This window comes from Microdochium trichocladiopsis, assembly GCF_020744255.1.
Source record: "Microdochium trichocladiopsis strain MPI-CAGE-CH-0230 chromosome Unknown B0I36scaffold_5, whole genome shotgun sequence".
In the NCBI taxonomy this organism is placed as follows: Eukaryota; Fungi; Ascomycota; class Sordariomycetes; order Xylariales; family Microdochiaceae; genus Microdochium; species Microdochium trichocladiopsis.
Window position 1 is genome coordinate 1,369,152 of NW_025763548.1, and position 20,753 is coordinate 1,389,904.

The 20,753-nt window shown below is 55.9% G+C and overlaps 6 protein-coding genes across 6 annotated transcripts; 2 read left to right on the forward strand and 4 right to left on the reverse strand.

The window, feature by feature from the left end:
* Positions 1-1,121: 1,121 nt before the first annotated feature.
* On the reverse strand, positions 1,122-2,603 carry B0I36DRAFT_117139 (uncharacterized protein). Its single transcript, XM_046147977.1, has 4 exons — positions 2,432-2,603; positions 2,307-2,377; positions 1,445-2,244; positions 1,122-1,283 (listed from the first exon to the last, which is right to left on the reverse strand). Exons 1-4 carry the CDS (start codon positions 2,434-2,436, stop codon positions 1,227-1,229), a joined length of 933 nt encoding a protein of 310 aa, XP_046012655.1. The 5' UTR covers positions 2,437-2,603; the 3' UTR covers positions 1,122-1,226.
* Positions 2,604-6,057: 3,454 nt separating this feature from the next.
* On the reverse strand, positions 6,058-7,873 carry B0I36DRAFT_431197 (uncharacterized protein; the record flags this gene model as incomplete). Its single annotated transcript, XM_046162573.1, has 4 exons — positions 7,359-7,873; positions 6,684-6,879; positions 6,296-6,401; positions 6,058-6,269 (listed from the first exon to the last, which is right to left on the reverse strand). The coding sequence occupies exons 1-4, from the start codon at positions 7,721-7,723 to the stop codon at positions 6,058-6,060; spliced, it is 879 nt and encodes a 292-aa protein (XP_046012656.1). The 5' UTR covers positions 7,724-7,873.
* Positions 7,874-11,364: 3,491 nt separating this feature from the next.
* Positions 11,365-11,889, forward strand: B0I36DRAFT_322927 (uncharacterized protein). The gene has a single exon (XM_046153904.1). The coding sequence runs from the start codon at positions 11,455-11,457 to the stop codon at positions 11,617-11,619; it is 165 nt and encodes a 54-aa protein (XP_046012657.1). The 5' UTR covers positions 11,365-11,454; the 3' UTR covers positions 11,620-11,889.
* A 1,762-nt stretch (positions 11,890-13,651) lies between these two features.
* On the reverse strand, positions 13,652-14,465 carry B0I36DRAFT_117192 (uncharacterized protein). The gene has a single exon (XM_046147978.1). The coding sequence runs from the start codon at positions 14,348-14,350 to the stop codon at positions 13,823-13,825; it is 528 nt and encodes a 175-aa protein (XP_046012658.1). The 5' UTR covers positions 14,351-14,465; the 3' UTR covers positions 13,652-13,822.
* Positions 14,466-18,029: 3,564 nt separating this feature from the next.
* On the reverse strand, positions 18,030-18,420 carry B0I36DRAFT_322935 (uncharacterized protein). Its single transcript, XM_046153905.1, has one exon. The coding sequence runs from the start codon at positions 18,247-18,249 to the stop codon at positions 18,070-18,072; it is 180 nt and encodes a 59-aa protein (XP_046012659.1). The 5' UTR covers positions 18,250-18,420; the 3' UTR covers positions 18,030-18,069.
* Positions 18,421-19,944: 1,524 nt separating this feature from the next.
* On the forward strand, positions 19,945-20,634 carry B0I36DRAFT_322936 (uncharacterized protein). The gene has a single exon (XM_046153906.1). It carries the CDS (start codon positions 20,044-20,046, stop codon positions 20,572-20,574), a length of 531 nt encoding a protein of 176 aa, XP_046012660.1. The 5' UTR covers positions 19,945-20,043; the 3' UTR covers positions 20,575-20,634.
* The last annotated feature ends 119 nt before the right edge of the window (positions 20,635-20,753 follow it).

Sequence of the window (20,753 nt, forward strand, 5' to 3'; positions counted from 1 at the left end):
GCATCAAGTGGGGACGCGGTTTTGATGCAGTAGTGCCCATCAGAAGTGGACCCGTGTGGTGGCTACGCCAGGCAAGGGTGACATAATCTGTAGTTGAGAGATGTCCAATCTGGTTGCAATCCGAGAAGGGGGGGGTGGAGCTACACCTTAACCCCGGACAGCCTCGTCGTCCATGGGCGCAACGGTTTCTGTGGCGTTCATCCGCGGCTCCACCGTGGGAAACATCGCCAGGCAGACGAGCACGCCCCGGCAAATGGCTCACTCCACGTACCGTACGATCGTGAGATGCCAAGCGGGAGACAGGAAGTGCCGGAACGGCTCTCATGGTCACTGCCGTGAGATCCAGGCCCGGCCGAGCCAGGTACCTGTGTACCTATCAGACCCTCTAGATCGTGCTGACCACACTCGCAGCAGCCTATTGCGCCAAGGTGAGACGATCTGTGAGATGATCACAAGGCGGGTCTGCCAGACATCTCATCCAGCAGACTCGCTGCAACAGCCGCCGCCACGAACGCGGCCAGACAGCAGGTGAGACCGACTGCAGTGAAACCAAACACGGCTCGTGCTTCTTCCGTGGCTTCACAACAGAAAGAGACTTTGGCGTCAACGCAAGCGTGAGATGTGTAAGCTCATATTTGTCACCTTTTGTCATTTTCCTGTCGCCACTCCACAAGCTGACCACACAGAGGCCCGACCTCCTAGATAACTGTCATACCACGTTCTTCGCCCCTGCCCATGCCATCCCTCCCTGACCCCCCGTAAGAGTGCAGACCATATCCGAATGGTGGCTCACAACATGTTCTCTATTCTACCATGGTGCTTCGGAAGTCAGACAATGTAGACCAAGAAAAAGAACTGCAGCAACGCAACACGATACACGTGGGCAAGCAAGAGTGTGCGTGTACGAAACCTTGCATCCATTGTCCACCCGCTTCCCAAGTAGAAATGTCCCACCACAAAACTCCAGAGGTAATAGCTGAAATCGTTACAACACGGATAAAAAGGAAACAACCCTGACCCCGTCAGAACTCGCCCTCTCCACATGCGGAGAAATGCGGTGCGTTTACGCCAACTTTCAATCGTCGAAAACAACCCAAACCAGTAGTGTGTATAAGTATGAATGATCTCCAGAGAGAACAATAAGTATGTGCAAGATGAAGTATAAATCTGTGGGAGCCGCAGGGAGTGTGGGAAAGACATTGTGCTGATCCGAGCTGCCGCGGCTATCAGGCCGAGTTCTTTCGCTGCTTGCATTTGTCATGCAAAAGATGTCCATTGCGAGCCTGTGCGTCAAGATTTGTGTCAGCGCAACCAGTCCATTGCCCAAGAATTCCGCGGGTGAGATTCTCCATGCAGAGGTTTTGTGGGGGCGTCCTGTATGCATGGAGCCTTCCCGTATGACGGGATGCGTGTGGGCGGATCCGCGAGAGGGCTATTTGCTTACGGTAGTCCTTGTAAACTCTGCTCCACAATTTGGGCAGGATGACTTGGTGGCCTGGCCAGACTTCTCCCTCTGATGCCTTAACAGGTTGCTGAACGTGGAAAACTGCCTGCCGTTGCATCCGTGCTCCCAGCACTGTGGCTTTGGCCGAGTCTGAACAACTCTCACGTGGCCGGGTTCCGAGACCACATTACCGCCACCGACTGGAGGTAGTGGACCACCAACGTGAAGCATAGACGGGGCCGGATACATGATGCCAGGGTGCTCTTGTAATGGCCGGTACTGTGGAGAGAGCGCGGCGTGGCTGTGTGTGTGAGTATGCGACGGCGGAGGTGGTGGTGAGGCTGACGGGTAGCCAGAGTTGTAACTAATGCCCATGTACTCGTAAGAACTCGTGAACATGGCCGACTGTTGGTCTGAGAGTGGCGGCGACGTGTATGACGGCATGTATGTCGAAACGCCAGGTAATGTTGTAACGGGCTCAGATAGTAGCGACAGTGGCGGCTGCACAGTTGTGTAGATTGGCAGATTATTGGCAGGGTTATATTCGTTCATTGACATTGGCGGTGACTGTGATGCTCGAAAGTCGCTCATGGCTCTGTGCGCCCGTACTGACGTTTTCGAGTCCCTGCGGGCCATGTCTCTTTGCCTCTTTAGTTCCCGCTGCTCTGCCGTCAGTGTTGGATGCGGTGGGCTGGAGGTGATAGATCGAGAGTCGGCAGAGGACGAGCTCAGTCCACCGTCCGAACTTGGGCCCACAGAGCAGAAGTCATTGTTCAGAAAGTCTGCATTGGGGTCTAGACCTATCAAGATTTGTTAGGCCCAATCTTACGCGTACGTTTATACCATGTCCTTTCGAACATACCAGGCCAGGTGTACGAGGACCGCGAGACCCCAAAGTCGACTCTCGAGTCATACGGCAGCGCAGTCATGGCACTATCATGCATTAGCATGCTACTTCTTTCAGTGTTGGAAAGATGGCGCGCCTACCTCATTGTAGAAATGTCCCGAGGATTGTTCGGGACAATAGGACGAAGTGGTTCTTGGAGATACTGGGAGGGTAGATTTGTTGGAGGGCCGTGTGTGTGCGCCGTACCCGTGAACCACGGAGAAGGCGTTGCAGTCTGCGCTTGCTCGCGTGAACGTGGCAGCTCGAGTGGTGGAACTGCACCAGAATGGTCGGGTGATTGCGCTCTTGGTGTTGGTGTCTGACTGTTGCTGTCGGACCAATCCCTCGCAACTGGGCTTGCGGCGTCGCTTCGTGATCTGTAAGGCGATGAGTAACTGGGTCTTGGATATCCATGTGTAGACTGAACATGTTCCATCCTTGGAGCGGGTTGAAAAGCGAGGAGAGAAACGAAGTAAGGAAAGGTGCTGAGCAAGGACATACGATGTGGACAAAGGGCTTTACGTGAGATGTCGAGTTTGTTGCCGTTGGGGGCTGGAGCTTGTTTTAGCTCGGAGGGTGGAAATGTCTTGACGAGGGTAACAAAGAACCAGGTCTGGCGTCGATAGCAAGGAGTAGAGAGAGGACGGAGTGAAACAGAAGCAAGCGGAGTATCCGGTAGAACCTTGTCGAGACAAGCAATTTAGCCACTGCTGGGACGCGGTCGTGGCGAGGCAGGGTCTGCGGACTTATAATAAACTGGTTCGAGGTGGTCTTGCCGAGAGGCCTGAATAAGCAGTGCTGGGTTCCAGAACTCGACGAGGCCGGCGGGAATGCGGTCATCTTAACGACGATCGGCCTCCAATGCCTTATGGCCTCGACCCTAGCTCTGTCTGTGCACTCTGGTTAGGCGAGCGAGGTCAAGACGAGTGGGTACAAGCATCCCAGTCCTCAGCCCCCCGCGAGCGACAGACAATGAGGCACAGCGCACCTTGACTATGCACAGAGAGAGGCCGGCCACATCGGCCGTTGCAAGGCACTGCTGGGGCGGGCTAGCTGTAGCAGGGTTGTCGCCGAGGGCGTCTCCCCATAGGTGTGGGAGCAGCATTAGCCCTGTCATGACCCCTGGCTGAAGAGTGGGCTGTCGTTGACGGGCTATGGAGCAATTTGAGGCAGGATAACGGGGCCCGGCAAGAAAGGACTGGTGCGGCGGGATGGCTTGAAATAGCGGGGGATCAGACGAGGCCTGCGAACCAGGGTGGCTGAGACGACTCGCAGGTACCTCGCGAGTACTCGACCTTGCTCGATGTTGTCCACCCCCCACACGCTGGACTGGACTGCTCTGCCAGCTTTGCGCTGCGCGGGCGTCCGGGCATATTCTCCCGCCCGCAGGGCTTAACTGCGCAGATAGCGCTTCTCGGGGCCCACAGCCAGCACACAAAGATCCCTGCCTGCGTACGGACCACGAGCGCTGCTGTGTGGAAACGTCAATGACAGACCACGGCGACGTGTTGTCCTGAACTGGCGGGCTTTCGTCGCGTCCGGGGCCAAGCCCACGAGAGAGACTGGGTTGGGAGTGCTGATACAGTAAGGCAATGCCACCAGGAATGCTTCAAGCAGCAGCAGCTGCTGCTGTAGCCGCCGGTCGCCCTCCAAATCCAATGCACCCACAGACAGGGAGTGCTCGGTTGACAGCGCTGCGAAGTCGCCGGCAGCGTGCGAACAGGAGCTGCATCGTCTCCCGCATCACGAGGTTGGCAGGTTGCTGGGTCGAGGTGCCCGCGAAGGAAGAGCTTGGGGCGTTCGGCGCCGAGCGTGGTGCAGGCTCCATGTCCGTGCACATCTCTGGCGTCGAGATGCTGCTGAGGCGCGTTTCGAGTTGAAGGCAGCGAGGTGTGGCGATGGCCGAGTGCGCATTCTTTGAGGCAAAGACGAGAGTGTCGAGCTAGCTGTCACTGAGTGCTGTCCCCTCATTGCGGACAAGGAAGGCGCGCTCCAAGCACGCGTACCATGGCAACATCCTGACGAATCGATACCTATGCCCTCTTACAGTGCACCCATTCTGTCCCTACGTGCACACTTAGCCACCATGCTAACATTGCACGACACCTGAACAGCCGGCTTCGCACGACGTCAATCAAAGCATTCCTCCCGCAAGACGACATTCTGACGGCCCAACGTGGTGCCGAATCCACCGCTTACCTGTTTAGGCTCCTCGGACCTCCCGGTCTGGGGTTGGCAAGGTAAAACTACTGTACATCATTCTTCAGCGAGAGAGCCACGGCTGCCTAGGGGAGGCCATGGGCATAATCCCTTACCGAACCCTGTCACTGACAGCCCTCTGCAGTCCTGGTTCAATGCGACCTGAGGCGAGGCGAAGCGAAGCGGACACCACACCTGGACAACCTTTGCCACATCTGCGTCGCCAATCCCCAGCTGACCTAGCCTCGATCCCGTAGCCTACTCGCACCATAACCGGCTACTGGCAAGAAATCTGAGCCTGACTTGATGGCAGAGCGCGTTTGGCTAACCGATACTCAGCGCAATACAAGAATGGCCTTGCCACACAACCATAAAGCGACTCTGCCGCGGTGGCTTGGTTCGAAGAATTGCTGGCGAGCAATGTCGAGTAGAGCACTTCCATGCAGAGAGACCCTCGCGTAAGCACTCTGATTCCGCGGAGGCACGAGCCGTGGGTGGCGCTTCTCCTGCCCCTTCGGAGAAATGATAGCTACAAGCTGTTGGAGGCTTGCCCGTCTTCTCCGGTGCTCCATGCTTCGGTGCCAGGTTGCGGCCTCGATCCACGGAAGATTACCTAAGTCCTGACTATCCTTGCAAGGTTGCACGCAGATCCAAACCCCTGGCCGTTTTATCGCACTAACCTCTCCAGGGGCCTTCATGATGACAGCAGCCAGGGTGCGTGCATCAACAACCTTTTTGGATCAGTTGAGACACCCCGGCTGATTGGTTCGGGTATATCCACCGGTCGTAAGGACGCCTGGCTGGTGGAGACCAACGGTCCCAAGAAGTGGTCGTCGCTCGCAGCCCCATAGCACAACTCGACCGAAGCCATCCCAGGTCAACAAGACTTTTGCGCTCTTGATCAACTGTCGCACACACAGCTCCGTTTCCTGGCAACAGGACCAGAATCACGTTTCGATGTCACCAAAATGTTCGTTTCGCGCTACGGGCAGTTCAAGAATGACCAAGGTACAGCCAGCTAATGCTGAACCGTGCGCTGCTTTTGAGGCCGCGGGCCTCTCTACCTTGCAGAAAGTTCAATGGCCAAGATGATGGCAGCGTCGCTTCGTCACCGACGCTTGGTTGCGGCGCGTGGCAGCATGGTCGCTTCGGCCCATTTGCAACCCTCGCCTTATTCAAGCCACTTAATTGGAGGCGTCTCGGCCGAGTTTGGAGTGATTGTCCAGAAACGGCATGGCTCCGAGCGACCTCGCACAAACAGCTCCAACGCGGGTGCAACTCTGAGTTTGGCAGTCTGGCAAAAGCGCCCTGCCCTTACGGACAACTCTGCTTCGTGTTACAATCTTCGAACCCCGCCGCATCGCTAAGCACGTCAGGCGACCGTTGGCCTGATTGCACTTCGAGTGTGATCGTAAGGATCCGTGCTGCACGAGGAACGACAACTTGTCTGCAGACGCGTTCGTGGAAGCGCAACCCCGCATATGGTCATGCCACATGCTGGTGGCAGAACGTAGCCAGGCGCTTATTTTTAGCAGACAACGATGATCTGCAATCTGAGAGGCGAAGATATCGCGCTGCCGATCAACAAGGTGCTTGCAGCGAGTCTTGTCAGGGCACGCTCTAGGTGAGACCAACAGCCTATCGCCACGACCCGCACATCCACATGCTCGCCAGTACAACAGGTGGGCCACGAGACGGGGCGGGATGAAGACTTGTGGTACAAGACAAGGTATAGGCGTGCTGGATAGAGGAAGCAGTTGCATTACATTTGAACACAATGCCTAAGTAGGCAGGGATGGTTCGCACGATCAGCACCGAGGTTTCGTCTGCCAACACTGGACTGGACGCTGCTGCTTCATGGGGCGGGCGCGGCTGACGCCAGGCAAGGCGCAAGCGTGGGGCGGCGCGGCTGTTGGCGGCTGCGGCCCCTGCATGCGCTGGGCTGATCCCATGCAGAGACGAGCGGACCGGCGCAGACCTCACAGCAGAGTCAGCCCTACGGCGAGCTGCGCGCCTCGTCGGCGGCAGCCTGCCCACAACGCCAATGTGGAGGCTGACACTGAGGCACTGGCCATACATCCACAGGACGAGCCCCTCGGAGAGAACCGCCAGAGGGTGTCTGGCACCTGCTATTGTTACCAAGGACGTACTTACACTATGCAACTGTGCCTGGTCACCAGGTGGAGACTGCGGCTGTGAACGCTTGGCGGGCCCAGGCGACAGTCGTTCGTCCGACACGTCCGACACGTCCGTCCAAGCCTGCAGCATGGCCGCTTCCGACTGGCTCCAGCATGCTCTGAGCGGGCATGGCCTGCAGCCTGACTTGTTGGCAGCGGCGTGACCAGCGCGGCTAGTCTGGTGGCCAAGTCGCAACCCCAGATGCTGTTGTCACGCAAGCGCCGCCACGTTTTTGCGCGGATCCTCAGCCCTGCCGTCGGAACCCAAACCGCGTTGAGCGCTCAAGTGCAATCACAAGTCCAGCAATAGGCACATGCTCGACAAGGGCCATTGTTCTTCAATCGATCCAACGGGCTGAAGGGGCTTGTTTGGGACGGAAGTCGGCTGACACCCGGCCCCGACCCCCCCCGACCCCCACCCCCACCCTTTTCATCAATTGCCATCTCGGCCGCTTTGACGTTCGTCGTGAGAGGTTCGCAGGCCGCCGCAATATACTTGCGACCTTGACCAGCTGTCCAGAAATACTCTGACTGGGTCTTTCAGTACTTGACAGCCTGTCAAGTTACAACCTGCGTGGTCCATTCCGACCACGCCATGTGCACGGTCGGGATAGTGGAGACGATCATGCGGCTTTGGACCATCGGCACTTACTTCTGTAAGCCGGCTGGCTGACTAGACCATGCACATGCCCAGTGGACACCAGGATACCATGCCCAGACTTTCTGTCTGTTCTTGCGATCATCTTTTCTTCTCAGCGACCACATTACTCTAGCGCGAGCACCGAAACGCGATGGGTGGCGACGACGGACAAGAGATTGCCACCCGTCAGACCGTCCTCTTGGCGATCCCGATCCCCTTGGAAGCTTCTTTGTGTCTATTCTTAGGGCCCGCGTTGTCAATAGCGTGGTGGTGCGGGTCTCACGGTTGTTGACCTGCAAACAGACTGCTTGCCATGATGAATCCTCCATCTTTCGAAGCGGACTACTTAGTGTTCCCCCGTCGGCAGGGTGAAACATTTCATATTTGGAGGGGTTGGCGATCACGAGCAAATAACACGGGCACACAGAAAACAGACCATACGAGCTACAAAGTTGAGTGGCGTGGCACAGCGCTTCGACCGCTAAACCTCGCTTGCTGTCGAGCCGTTGGGGGCAGCATTCCCGGGCGACATTATCATGGCGTGGCCAAGTACAAGGACGGGGTTTTACCTCTACACATGAATAAACCTGTGTGTATGTAGTAGCCTGGCGAGTGTGAAATGCCGTTCTATGATACTAGGCTTCCGTCATCCCATGTTGCGCTGAAAAGCCAAACACGCGCCCTTACAGATGGCCCAGTACCTAGTGACTACCTGCAGCCTTGGGCGGCGGCCGCTACCGAGGTAAGCCTTTGGCGTATTCTGGGACAACGAGGCTGTGATAGCAAGCCGAGGCCTACGCGGCATTTGTGGACGGTCAGCGAGGACCACCGACTAAGCAGCAACGCCTGATATAATACTTTGGGGGCCGAACAGGCTTCTCACCGGCAAGATAATCTGTCCCTGGACTTCCGGGGGTACTCATCTTGTCAGGGTTTTATGTGCACACCGTCACCGGACGAACTGACGTCTCTCTGATATTTTCTTTTTCTGAAAACAGTGGTCCAACGCGGCCTTTACTAATAAACATTAACGAAGACGAAGAGAGAACAGTGAAGGAGTGTAACCTGCCACCCACAGTATGAAGTGCCAATGGCTTCACCAAGAAACGGCCTTTCCCCTGTAGCACCTAACGATTAGAACGGAGAGACCTGCTTGCTTATTCGCTAGACTTGCGGCTACTACACACGGCTGACATGGAGTAGACATTGGCTTCAGGCTCGCCCAAGACACCATGCCGCACGTTGCCATGCCTTGCGCTTTAAGATTACAAGGAAACCGTCGTTCTCAAATGCACCCGCCCGGATTCCGCCAATTTTCCCTTTACTCGCAAGTATTGGTAGCAGATGCTGCTTGCCATTGCCTTTGTCATGTTTGGGGGCCGCAGTTTTCATGACATGATGACATGGCACAACATTTGGACACACAACAGGGCATGCATGGCATGGCTGTTTTATCAGATTATGTCAGGCATGACTGACTGCTTCGACACCGCAGGTAGGCACACACCAGCCACCACCCCTTCCCCCAGCCCTGGCTTCTGTGGATTCTTTGTTTTTTCTTTCTCTTTCTCTGCAGCAAGGGCACGGCAGCACAAATGGCCTTGTGTCTGATTACTTACCTGCCCCCCCGGTGGGCGGCAGGCCCCGTTTGATTGAAGAAGGGCTGTGCCGCTGGGACTACTGTACTATCTTGACCATGTACACATAGAGACGGAACTCGGGCCGCTTTGCTGGTTCCGCCATGGGTTTGACTTATCACAGCTTTCCTAACGAAAGGGCGCTCGGGGCGCCCTGTTGCTCAACGGAGGGGTGCTGCCACCTCTACCCGGCCGGCCGCCTAGGGGCCTGGGAGGGCCCGGGGGGGGGGGGCCTTTACGCAGCAGGTAGGGGAAAGGGGACAAGTATGCGAACAAACCCAGGCAGATGCACACGGTGTTGGATTAATTATTTCTCTCTTTTTTTCTTCCCCCGGGGTGGTTCGTCTGGTGTGTGTGTGTGAAGTGGCGTGTAGATTGAAACATCACCACCACGCGCGGGAATGCATGTTTCGCGTGAATGACCCCGACTGCTTGCATCACACTGGCGATCACTAAGAGGGGGGGGGGGGGGCGATTTGCACCCACCTCCCCAGAGAAGGAAGTGGGCACAATGTGCTAGCGTTTCAAGAGTTTCCCGAACCGTCTGTATGTACTATGGTAGCTCGCTCCATGACAGGTCGCCGAACGAGCATGCACGGGTTGGGGGGGGGGGGGGGGGTCGGGGTCCCACCACCGGGATTTGGGAAGGGGGGGGCAGGTTTGCGTGATCTCCCGTCTGGACGATCATCCCGTTGTTGTTGGCCGCCCGCCTCGCTTCGAAAGCTGGGAATTATCAGCTAAGCTAATAGCACAGGGGTGTGTTGTGGTCTTTGTCTTCTGGGGGGGAGGGGACGAGAATAGCAGCAATTGTTCCTGTAATATCAGAAGGGCTGTTTTGATTGATTGATTGCCCGGCAACGCTAGCTAAGCCTCTGGTTGAACTTTATATGGTGCTACATAGTTGTGCCAACCCTGCTGCCCTAGCAAGGCAAAGCACGCCACGATCGGGGGGGCCTGGGTCTCGCGGCTGCAACCCATATGGTATTTCGGCCGAGAGACAGATTGGGGAGAACCACCCAATTCGAGAAATGTTGCAACGTTGGGTATGCGGGTTGGAGAGAGCTTCGTTTAGCGTCAAATGAAGAGCCTTTTCCTTTACCGAGTGGGATACTGGGAGGCCGGGGGTTTAGGGGGGGAGGGGGCGGCCTCGCACCGACGACGACCCCTGGCCCAGGGCAAGATCTCATGGAATGCAGAGAAAGTTGCGGGAGCATCGTCGCTGTGGCGCCTGCACGTGGGGGGGTTTGTCCTGCAGGGCAGGCAGGAGCAACAGAGGACGATCAGGGCAGCTTTTGGCGATGGCTCTTTTTTTGGTTTGTTTCGACCACTGCTGTCCATTATCAATTTCCCCATGCGGCCGCTGCAGCAGCAAAAAGGCTGACCTCCGTCTGGCGGGACGCTGCTTGCGGGACGACTGGCGAGAGATTAGAGTAAATTACGCTCCTCGGGCGAGATGGAGAAGGATTTCCCAAACCAAACGAGGAGCACGAGCTGCCAAGACCCCGAATTAGAAGCAGCGGGCCAATCGAACGGCGGGCCCCTCCAGGGTGGAGCATCGTCCTAACTGGAGAGTAACGGTACAAGTGGGGCGGCCCCGGGGGCGGCCCCGGTGGGGGACCTCCAGGGCTGTTGTGCTAACCTCGGAACCCGCACCTGTCCCGCTGGTGATATCGTCCGGTTCTTTTCTTCTTTACTTTCCATGAAACACTGGCAGGGCTCTATTAATAGCGATGCGCTAAAGTGGCAATGGAGAGGGAACCCGCTTCCGCCGCCACCACCCAAACGGCCGCGCCTGCCAGATGCCCGGGACCGAACGGCCAGGCAGGCAGGCGGGCAGGCAGGCAGGCCCCTTCCAGTGCTAACCACGCCAATCAAGTCGTGGTTGGTCTTCTTGCCGTGGCTGCCATGCTCGCTTGGGCGCGCTTGTCGCCTGCCCCTGTTACCGCGTCACACACACACACACAACTCTCTGGTTCGCCAATGCGCTTGCTTGCTAAACGACGCACGCTGCATTACTAAGTCGAGGCAGCTCTTGGCACACGCTCCCGCCCGGGATGCCCGCCACTGTTGCTGTCGATCTGCCGCCTCCGCGCGCGTGGCCGTCGTCATTGTCGTTATCTATGTCATCGTATGCTTGACGTGTCGCGAGGGTCGATGGCTTGCCGGCAACTCTGCTCTCTCATTTCCTCGTCGCAATCGGGCTTGGCCCTGTTTCTATTTACGCCATCACAGCCCCAGTCATGACAGGCTCTCTTGGAGGCCTTTCTCCAACAGACCAGCCAGGGACCACTTGCCGGTTGACAGGGGGGGCTCCAAGCTACTTCCTGGCGCCAAATGTCTGGCCGGCTCGCCAGCTTTGCCTTGCCGTCAAAGAGAGCCAGTCCTCAGTCGGCCTACGACTCGACTCCCCGTTCCGACATACCTGGTCAAAGCCATCGGGGCAACAAAGACAGTCATCCATCCATCCATTCATGCCAGATACATACCATGTATATCTGGCAGTATACACGGCTCCCCTCCCCTCAATGCATGGGTGCACAGCCTGGCCAGCATGCCATGCCGCAGGGTGGCCAAGGTTCAGACCTTACTTCCCGCCCAGGCAAGTCTTGTCAGCAAGCATGACCACTCTCGCCTGAGGCCCTAGGCTCCTCACTCACCATGGCGAGTAGGTAGCAACGCTGGAGGTGCGGGAGACCCTGGGGCTTGCCGCGAGGTACATGGCAAACCAGGTCATGTCCCTCTCTGAGTATCAAGCCCGAGCGAGCGAGCCAGACCCTCTCTCGGACCTGCTGAGAATATCCTGCTCAAGCCTGCGTAGACTGGCCAATGACACCTTGACGTTCCCGCGTGTGTGCCTGCGGCTTCACGACGACACCGCAAAATGCGGCTCCCCCACTATAAGTTCCACTTCGGTGTAAGATGGAAGAAGCCGGGCAAGGTTGTCGCAGACCTGGCCACAAGGGGACAGACAGTGCAATGCTGAGCGAGAGGACTGTCAGGTGGGTGCCCATAAAATGCGTCTTATGATCGGCCTTGGGCCTGGCCTTGTCGGCCTCGGTGTTGCTAATTGTGAATTTCGGTCCAAAGGTTGATGTGCTCGATGGTGGTCTTTTGGTCGGGCTACTGGTAGTCGCAGGTTGAGTGGCATGAGCACACTAGACATGGCCCATACGGCGTAGCCGACTGTCTTTGCGCCACGGCCAGCTAGAAGACCAACAGTAAATATCGTGGAGATCAGCATCGGGACCCCCGGATCGGCACTGCACACGCCCTACGAAGGCCTATCGCCCAGGTCGACCATGGCATGCCGGTCGATGCCTTTGACCTGTGCAGGGCCCCTTGTGCCCTCACGACGGACCCTCCCCATGTAAGCGTGGAATCCCGAACCATCAGCCCTCAGATCTCGCCTCGCCTCGCCTTGCCTCACAGTTGCTGGGCACTACATCGAGGGTGATGCTGCCTGCGCGGCACTCTCTGGAACGTGGACAGTGTTGGGCCGTGCCGTGACTTGCCACACACTGTCCTTCCCCTACAGACATGGGCACGCTCGCTCCAGCTGCAAGAACTCAGAGGTACTTTGATCACAGCGGTCTGACTCGCTGGTTGACGGGCTGGCATGAGCGCTTGTCCTTGAACTACTTGTTCTCTTCGACGGAGGAAGGCACGATCCACCGTTCGAAATGTCAAGTACATATCAAACGATCATGGCCAGATATCAGTCGGCATTCCAGTGGTGGTCAGTGGAGCCCATGACTCGATCAACAGGTGCCCGCTCCATCTCAGCCTCTGCCTTTTTGCGTGCGATTGGGGACTACAAGATCGCAAAAAGACGAGTCTAGCCGCGCTCAAGGGTCTGGAGTGCCTAGATACCATTCTTGCCGTCTGTCTACACACCCTCCCTCCCCTCCCCCTCACATCCATCCCCGTCCCCTGGTCGCCCTATGTAACAAGCGAGGGACTAATCGCAAAGAGGAATGTAGCTCGAGCAGACCATCCGTGCTGCATATGTGGGTGTCAGTGGACGGGCGGATGTACCTTGGCAGTACCGCATGACATGTCTTGTCCGCTCTTGTCCTTCTGTCTGCCGGATCAGTCAGCGCACAGCTTCGACGGCTGTTCCTGGACCTGAGCCGGACATCCACTCGGCAGACAACATACAGATCTCCATGGGGATACATAGTCAGATCAGGAACTGTGTCCACCTCCGACGAATGCACCAGATCGCCGATCTCTGTTCTGCCGTGCTACTACTTCCTATCCTTCTGTGGACTCCCTGCCTTTTTCTCGTCCCTGTCTTGGCCGCTTCTTGAATCCTCCTCCTGCTCGTTCCCTGCAGGCTGCAAGTGTCCTTACCCTATCGCTCTCGGCCCTTTCTCTGCCATGCGTCACGCTTCCTTGTAGCTCTGGGTACTGCTGCATGCCATGTTCTGCGTCGTCCATGTCCCCTCTCTCCTCTCTCCTCGATCCCCCAATCAACCAGCCATGTCAGATCTTGGATTGAGTTCGTGGCTGACCAGCTATCCAAGGGTCCTGGACCCTCATTGATGAGATAACGGCAGCTTGATCGAGGCGGCAGGATAGACCCCTCTTTTTCGCCTTGCCGACCGGTCGATTTGTCCTGCTCGATCCTCATCGCCAAGAAGAGGCCATGGGCAGTGTGTTCAATGTCGACCGTCCTGAGTTGCACACCCTGGCGTATTGCTTAAAAGCATCGTCCGCTCTTGTCAACGGCTTGCGATAGGATGAAAGAGCGCTGTCTTATGGGTCGCATCACATCTTGTGACACGGGAAAGAGACGAGGATCAGAATGGGTCCTCCTCGAGGACGAGGCCAGACAAGCTATACGAAGACCCAAGCACACAGCGGCAAAGATATTGCAAGACGTTGGCTACACGGAACTTCTGTCATGCGTTTCGTGAAGCAGAAAGGGCGGACAAGCGGCAGCCGAAGTGGTTGGGTTTCGAATAATATGTCACGGGCCGCCCGAACCGCCGCCGTCTCGCTGGCAAGTTTCCCTCGTCTGCTGACAAGCCGAAAAGGCCGAACGGCGACCTCGAAATGCTCATGGACGATGGATGAATGATGTGCCCTGCTGTGGCTAGGCTCCGCGTGCATGTGGACATGAGCCATGTCACTTGACTTGCCCATGCTCGGCCGCCGGAACTTTGCGATGCGGCCGGCCAATGTGGCACTGGGTTTTGCGAGCGACGTCGACATGGGAAAGTGAGAATTGGGACATATTGCCAGCCTGTTGCCTACGATCCCATGCATTCGAGTGCCATTGCAGTGGCTTGGCAATGCGGAGCGAAGTTTGTAAGTGCCTCCGCTGGCCCATTCCTCCCGAGTCTCGGCCCCATTGCAACACATATCAAACCCACGTGGATTCCGCCAGTAGCCGGCTGGTTCGAGGTCATGGCCGTCATTGGTGGCGGTGTTGCAGAGAAGAAACTGCTCCTGGACGCACTACCACCACCTGACCACAATAGAGAGCGCCTAGGGCTGACAGGCACATGGTGTAAGCACGGCGCGGCAGGGTCCTTCTGCTCAACAAGCCTTCTGCCTGGCACCGCAACGCAGGACTGCATCGGGCCAGAACATGCCAAGTGTCCGGCCGTTCAGGTCGTGGTCAGACGAGAAATGTTCGGGGCCCCTTGAAGCACGCGCCGGACTGCCGCTTCTGATGCCCCGGAGAGGGAGCAGAGACCAGGATCGACGGGGTCCTTCACGTCATGGTGAATCTGTCATCATGGTGTGTGGCTTGTGTGGTGGGTGAGTGGTTGGCGGTGCCATGCCGGACAGAGAGAGGCGGACAGACACACAGACAAAAAGAGACATAGATAAAGTAGCCAGGGGTCTGGACAGGGCCCATGGTGACAAGCAGTGGCATGCCAACCCCCGCGGGAATACCGCTTCTCGCATCACCTTTCTCGATCCGTCTGTCCCGCTTCCAGGGACCAGAGTTGTAAGCCCGCATTGGGACGGTGCCCGTCCACGCTGGGCCATGGGAGATGGATGGCATTTCCCACTCTTGCGCTCTTTGATCCATGGGAAATCCTTCTCGCCCTCCCCCTTCTGCTTCGGACTCCTCCTCCTTCGGGGACGGGAAAACCCCCCATCTGACATCGAACACACTGCCTGCTGGTACCCAGACGATACCCGCCCGCCGACTTCTTTGGGGTCCAAAATCCGGGGCCTCCCCTGTTGCCTGCATGGCCCAGTCTGGCTGTGCTCCTCCCCTTGCCCTGCCGTTTCTTACACTCCTCTCCCCGGGGAGGGGCCGTCCTTGGTCCGGTCATCAGTCCAGGACTGGATGTACCTAGTAGGTAGGTAGGGCATGGCTTTTTCTGACTTTACCTTGAGGGATTCCCAGCATTGCATCGCATCGCATCGCATGGCAAAAAGGATACAAGACGATGCCTCATGTCGTCCATGGCATAGCCGGCGCGGGCCCTGTCGTTGGGTCGTCGTGCATGCACACACACACACACCCACACACAAACACACAAACACAAATACATCCCTCGTTACAACCCGGCCCCAAGCAGCGGCCACGGGCCAAACCAAAAGTGCAAGATCGGAATTTGAAAAAATAAGAATGCGCGCCACCCGGACAGATGATTACTCAAACCCCCTTGCTGATGACTAAAGAAGGAAAGAAAGGAAAAAAGGCACGACCACTCCACACCTCCTACAACCGACGATAGACCGGCCACCACCTGGTCTCGACGTTTTTTCCCCTGGGTGTGTGTATGTGTAGTGTTGAAAATTTTTGGCCGAGAATCTCGCCTTCCTCGGGGACCATTCATTTCCATGAGATTACCCCTTGGTGACCTTGAGCCTGTTGTTTTTGGTGGTGTCTTAGGCTGGTGACTGCCCTTTGTCCCTCTCGGCGTCTTTTCCGGCGGTCAAATAATAATTTTTTTCCTCTTCGAAGGCGCTCGGCGTTGTTTCATTCTCACGCGCTCGGCGGCTTTTTTGTATCTAAGCAGGCACCATTCTGGGAGGACGCCTAAGAGGTGTTCACAACGATTGAAGCTAGATCTGGCCTTGGATGCTGGACGCTTGGCTTTTCTTGCCGCCGTCGTGGTCCTCCTCCTCCTCCTCCTCCTCCTTTATTCTGTATCTGGATCGGGGCATGGGCTTTAATCTTGACTGGCCTTTTTTCTTTTCAGTCCTCCGCGCGGGGGACTGGTAATGCTTTCCGGTAGGAATGGAAGAGCAGCCGTGTTTGTCCAGGAGATTATTATGGAGGGCACTCCTGGCTGAACCACAAGAGGGCATCGCAGCGCTCATGTGCTGGATCTTGATGATGATGATGAGGAAGAATCTGGCCAACCTGGCCGCATGTTGGGAGGAGGCTCTAGAAAACGTCGTGGATTGGCAGGATCAGGAAAATCTTTCATCGGCAGCAACCCTTATGCTAGTAGTCATTCTTTTTCCTTTTTCTTTTCTATGTTTCTTTACATTGGGATCCCACGCGAGACCGCTACAGACAGCCGCAAAGTTATGTTTCCCCTGCTTCTGTATATGTCTCTCGGGAACTCATTTTTTATCTTTTGTCTTTTGTCTTTTGCCTTGGCTTTTGCGATGGCCTTGACTTGTGAGCTACCTACCCTACGCACGCACCATTGTCGAGGGCCTCGGCCAGGGAGACAAAACGAGACCTGAACTATATACGCGCTGCCCGGGTACTTTTTCAGAAGCGAGCCTCTCTCTGGCGAAAACGGCCACGCAGTGGGAGTTTCCGCAGTCTCAGACTTCGCCGTTGTTGTTGTTGTTTCTTGCTGTTTCTTACTGTCTCTTGCCGTTGTTATTGTTCTTGTTCCGGTTAGATGTTGAGAAAGCCCTACTAGGGCCCTTGAGCCCATGCGGTTGTCATACAAGGGAACAACAGCTGCTGTGTTGTTTTCAAATCACCGGTGAAAGGACGAACAACGCGATTATCGCCATGTCAATGAAAAGAAGACAAGTACATCTGGAAAAGAAGCCATGGGGGTATGCGGACAAGACTGCGAAGCCAAATGTTCAATCTCACTGGTGCCCCTCCGCACCTTCTCTTCGGGCTTTGACAGACACAAACATCTCATCGCTTCGCGCCATGTTATCCCACAAAAGTAAAACGACTGGCAGGCCAGAACCGAAAGAGTGATTGAGAAAGGAGGGGGGAGCAATCAGTCAGAAACATTCACTCCTTCGCGGGTCCAGGTACTCTCCTTTTTGGGGGGGACAAATCTGAAACAGCAAAGTTCACGCCCTCTTTACGTGTTTAGACCGGCACAAAAGTAAGATTATTCAACCCAAAAGTGGCGTGAGGCCGCGTAGGTTGCTGTCCCGGGCGCGCTACTTGGCTTTTTCTTCGTGGTGTGTGCGGCACAGCAGCACGTAGCGTGGCAAGTATACGCGCGGTTTCGGTTGTGATTGGGCATCTGCCCTCGTATAGTCTAGTCTAGTCTCGTGTATCACATTAGTGGAGGAGAGAGTCACGTCTCTCGGTTAGCGAATGGCGAGTGGTGTGGACAGTGACCCCTTTCCATTGTGGAAAATGTGTGTGTGCGCGCGCGCGCGCGTGTGTGTGTGTGTGAGAGAGAGAGAGAGAGAGAAAAAGAAAGAAGCACAGGGTCCCCAGGTCTCAGAGATTGCCGACGCACGGCATGAACAGAAGAGATCGGCAAGGTCAGAAGAGGCGCGTCGATCAGGTACGCCGCAGCAGCGCCCACGCCATGGCATGGCATGGCATGACATACTTATCAGATGCCAGAGACAAGGGCACTGCAGCTGGCGACGCAAGGTGATCACTTTATCTGAGGGTGGGCGGGTAACGGGGGAAAGCCCCCCCAAAAACGAACAAAGGTGCGTTACCTGATCCAGGCACCGATGGGCCGGGTCCAAGCAAGATCACCGAGCGAGCATCGGCGGCGGCGGCGCCGTGCGACTTGATTGGGCTGGTGACGATGATTTGGTGGTGGTGGTGGTGGTGGTGGTCAGGGCCAGCCTCAGCTGAAGAGTCGATAGGGGCAGGTCACAGGCAGGGCTGGGGGTGGGTTGTCATGGACCTGCTCGATTCGCCCCGCGGCAAAGGCACGTTTTTAGCAGCACGAGCAGGCTGTGACGGGGTTCTGCAGGGTGATGTCAACGGCGTATGGGAAGGGGTGTGTATAAGTCGACGTGTTGGTGATTTGGACCAGAGTATCACGCACGACGGGGAACAAGGCTGAAGGTGCATAAAGGGTGTGTGGAGGAGTGGGCATCACATCACAGCAGAGCATCGTGATGCTGCAGATCGGCAGATGGTCTGCTACGCCAACCGCAAACCAGGGACAACAACAACCGACATCGACACATGATGGGGCCTGGAGGAGCTCAAGACGTCAGGTTATGTTGGCCCTCACATTTAGGCCACGGCCCTGCGAAACCTGGTACTATGTGCAGAACAGGGACTTCATCGCATTATGCCGGCCGGCAGAAACACGACGGCAAATAAAAGGGAATGTCAAAACTACCAGTTGTCACTGTGTTGGCGCAGGAATCATGAACTGGTTTTCCTTAGAGGCCTCTCAGCGCTGAGTCGAGGCTGTGAGACAGAGAGGCCACGAACAAAGCGACGGATGTGCAGGGAAGCAACACTGGACCTGAAGTGGATATATTTTTTGAGTTAAAATACATCAATGGCACGGTGAAACCAGCAAGCGGATATCCATTGCTAACAGATCGCAGATGTGATGATCCGGTACCTAGTTTGAGCTTCGCGTGCTAACATGTCTACTGTTGCTCTTCTAGTAACAAATCCGATAGGGACCCCAGGTGACAAGCGTTCGATTTTCAACCACGCGAATCCATTTGACGATGAAATTGGCCCAGCAAAGCTGGAACTATTATCATTCCAGCAAAATGCCGGAGAAAGATACCGACATGGCCAACGTGTCCTGCCCAGGCTTAGAGCGATGATGGGCTTGGTGATGGGTGCGGTGACGGATCAATCCAGACAGGCAGGGACTACCTCCAGCTGGAGCATCTCAAGCGTGGCAAGTCTTCGACATGTGGAGAAGAACGACACGGAGGCTGGCTAAAGAACTCGTAACTGAATAGCCCAATCCTTGAGACTTAATCCTGGCTTTCCCTACCACATACGCCCAGAGAGCTTCCAAATACCATGACACCAGTCCTTCAGGACTACAAGGACATTGAGACAGGTATATCAGACTATAAAGCAGCCCTCATTGAAACCCCGGATTTTGGCACAAGGTTCTGTTGTCACAGTCAGCTCTTCAGAATCGTCGATTGCGAACCCCCTTTCCCTAGCCCCGAGTATGGGTCAGCGTCCAAGTTGTGGGCGTTGGCTACCGGGAAAGTCGTTTTAATCTGCAAGCTAGCATAGCGAGAACAAGATCTCTACATCAGTATATCTGCAATTTCTGCAACAGCGCGCGCTCAAGCAGTGACTGTGTCGGCATCATAGAATAAGCTGATCTGGGCAGAAGCAAATGGTAGAACTTGGTCACGTACCGCCTCTCTTATCACGACATCTCCCGCATCACTGTGTGCTATCGATCCCGGTGTGCTAAAAGATGTTTGCTCTTTTGGTGGTGGTGGTGGTGGGGGGGGGGGGGGGGTGGACCGCTAATCCAGCGTCTTCTCGCAAAGCAAGCACTCTGGAGCAAAACATCCATGGATAGCCGAGGTCTCTCCATCCCGTAGTCTCCCGGTCAATAATTAGCTACACTGATCGACGTGGGACCGTTGCGAGGGATGAGTTCTTGTAGAAGGCGTCTCGATGAAAGAGGATGTGAAGTGCCCGAGTGCAGGTGAAGACTTGACCGAGTCAGACGGTGCATCTTCTCGATTGCCAAGCCTTAAAGCTGCCGCAACCCGTGTAGGCAGGCGATGGAAGCTAAACATGGACCATGCCATGGTGTAGTGGTCTTGACACTCCGAGATGGCGTGCGGCGCAAGTGTGCTTTAGGACCCGTAGTGGCAGAGAAAAAAGAGATCCAGGTCTGTATGATACATCAAGAGACGCGGAGATCCCTCAGGAATAAGTGGTATACTCTGAAGAGTACACCATGTCCCGCCCGTCGCCATACTTTCCGGGCCATATTTCAACCATCCGTGTCCGCTCACCGGCCTTCACAAGTGGTCACATGATGATATCTCGCTCTCTTCCTCTCTATCTTCCTCTCCTTATCCCGTGCAGCTCAGCAGAGATATTGTCCAAATTATTCGTTCATCGCCCCCCCCCCCTCCACCTCCTCCAAGCACAAAAGAAACCCTCCTTCATATCCAGGAAGCCAGACCGTCCGTCCCGTCGCCCCCGTTGGTCCCTTGGTGTCCCATGTTTTACCACCACAGGGTCGACCACAGCTTATCGCCATTGCACCCCAAGTCCTCCATCATTGGCTCCTTGGGGTCAAAGTAGCCAAGGCCGCTTAACACTTCTAGCACATGTCGTCGAGATCATAGCACCAAGCGAAGCCGTTTACGTACTTTGCTCCAGATATGTTGCTGGTAGCGGGCAGTCGACGAGATCTATCATCCATCTCTCTGGTGCAACGAGTTCCGCTCCACGGGTGAGTAATCCTGGCAGGCGAGCCTGACGTGGCTGCTCTCCTTGTTCAACAGGATGCCGGTCCCATATTGTATCTTCAGTGATTACGCGTACCATAGCATAGACACAGTCGTCTGTATGACAGAGCAGTACAGAAGGTCACAATGGAGCACAAACGCGGACTGTGTTAAGCTTTTACTGTATTCGTTTCGTCAATCAATAAAAATC

Coding starts and splice junctions, on each gene's coding strand:
- B0I36DRAFT_117139 (XM_046147977.1), bottom strand. Junction 2,245..2,306: donor GTCCTCGTACACCTGGCCTG/GTATGTTCGAAA, acceptor AAATCTTGATAG/GTCTAGACCCCAATGCAGAC. Junction 1,284..1,444: donor CAGAGTTTACAAGGACTACC/GTAAGCAAATAG, acceptor CTTGACGCACAG/GCTCGCAATGGACATCTTTT.
- B0I36DRAFT_322927 (XM_046153904.1), top strand. CDS start 11,455: ATGCCAGATACATACCATGTATATCTGGCAGTATACACGGCTCCCCTC.
- B0I36DRAFT_117192 (XM_046147978.1), bottom strand. CDS start 14,350: ATGTGTTGCAATGGGGCCGAGACTCGGGAGGAATGGGCCAGCGGAGGC.
- B0I36DRAFT_322935 (XM_046153905.1), bottom strand. CDS start 18,249: ATGCTCTGCTGTGATGTGATGCCCACTCCTCCACACACCCTTTATGCA.
- B0I36DRAFT_322936 (XM_046153906.1), top strand. CDS start 20,044: ATGTCCCGCCCGTCGCCATACTTTCCGGGCCATATTTCAACCATCCGT.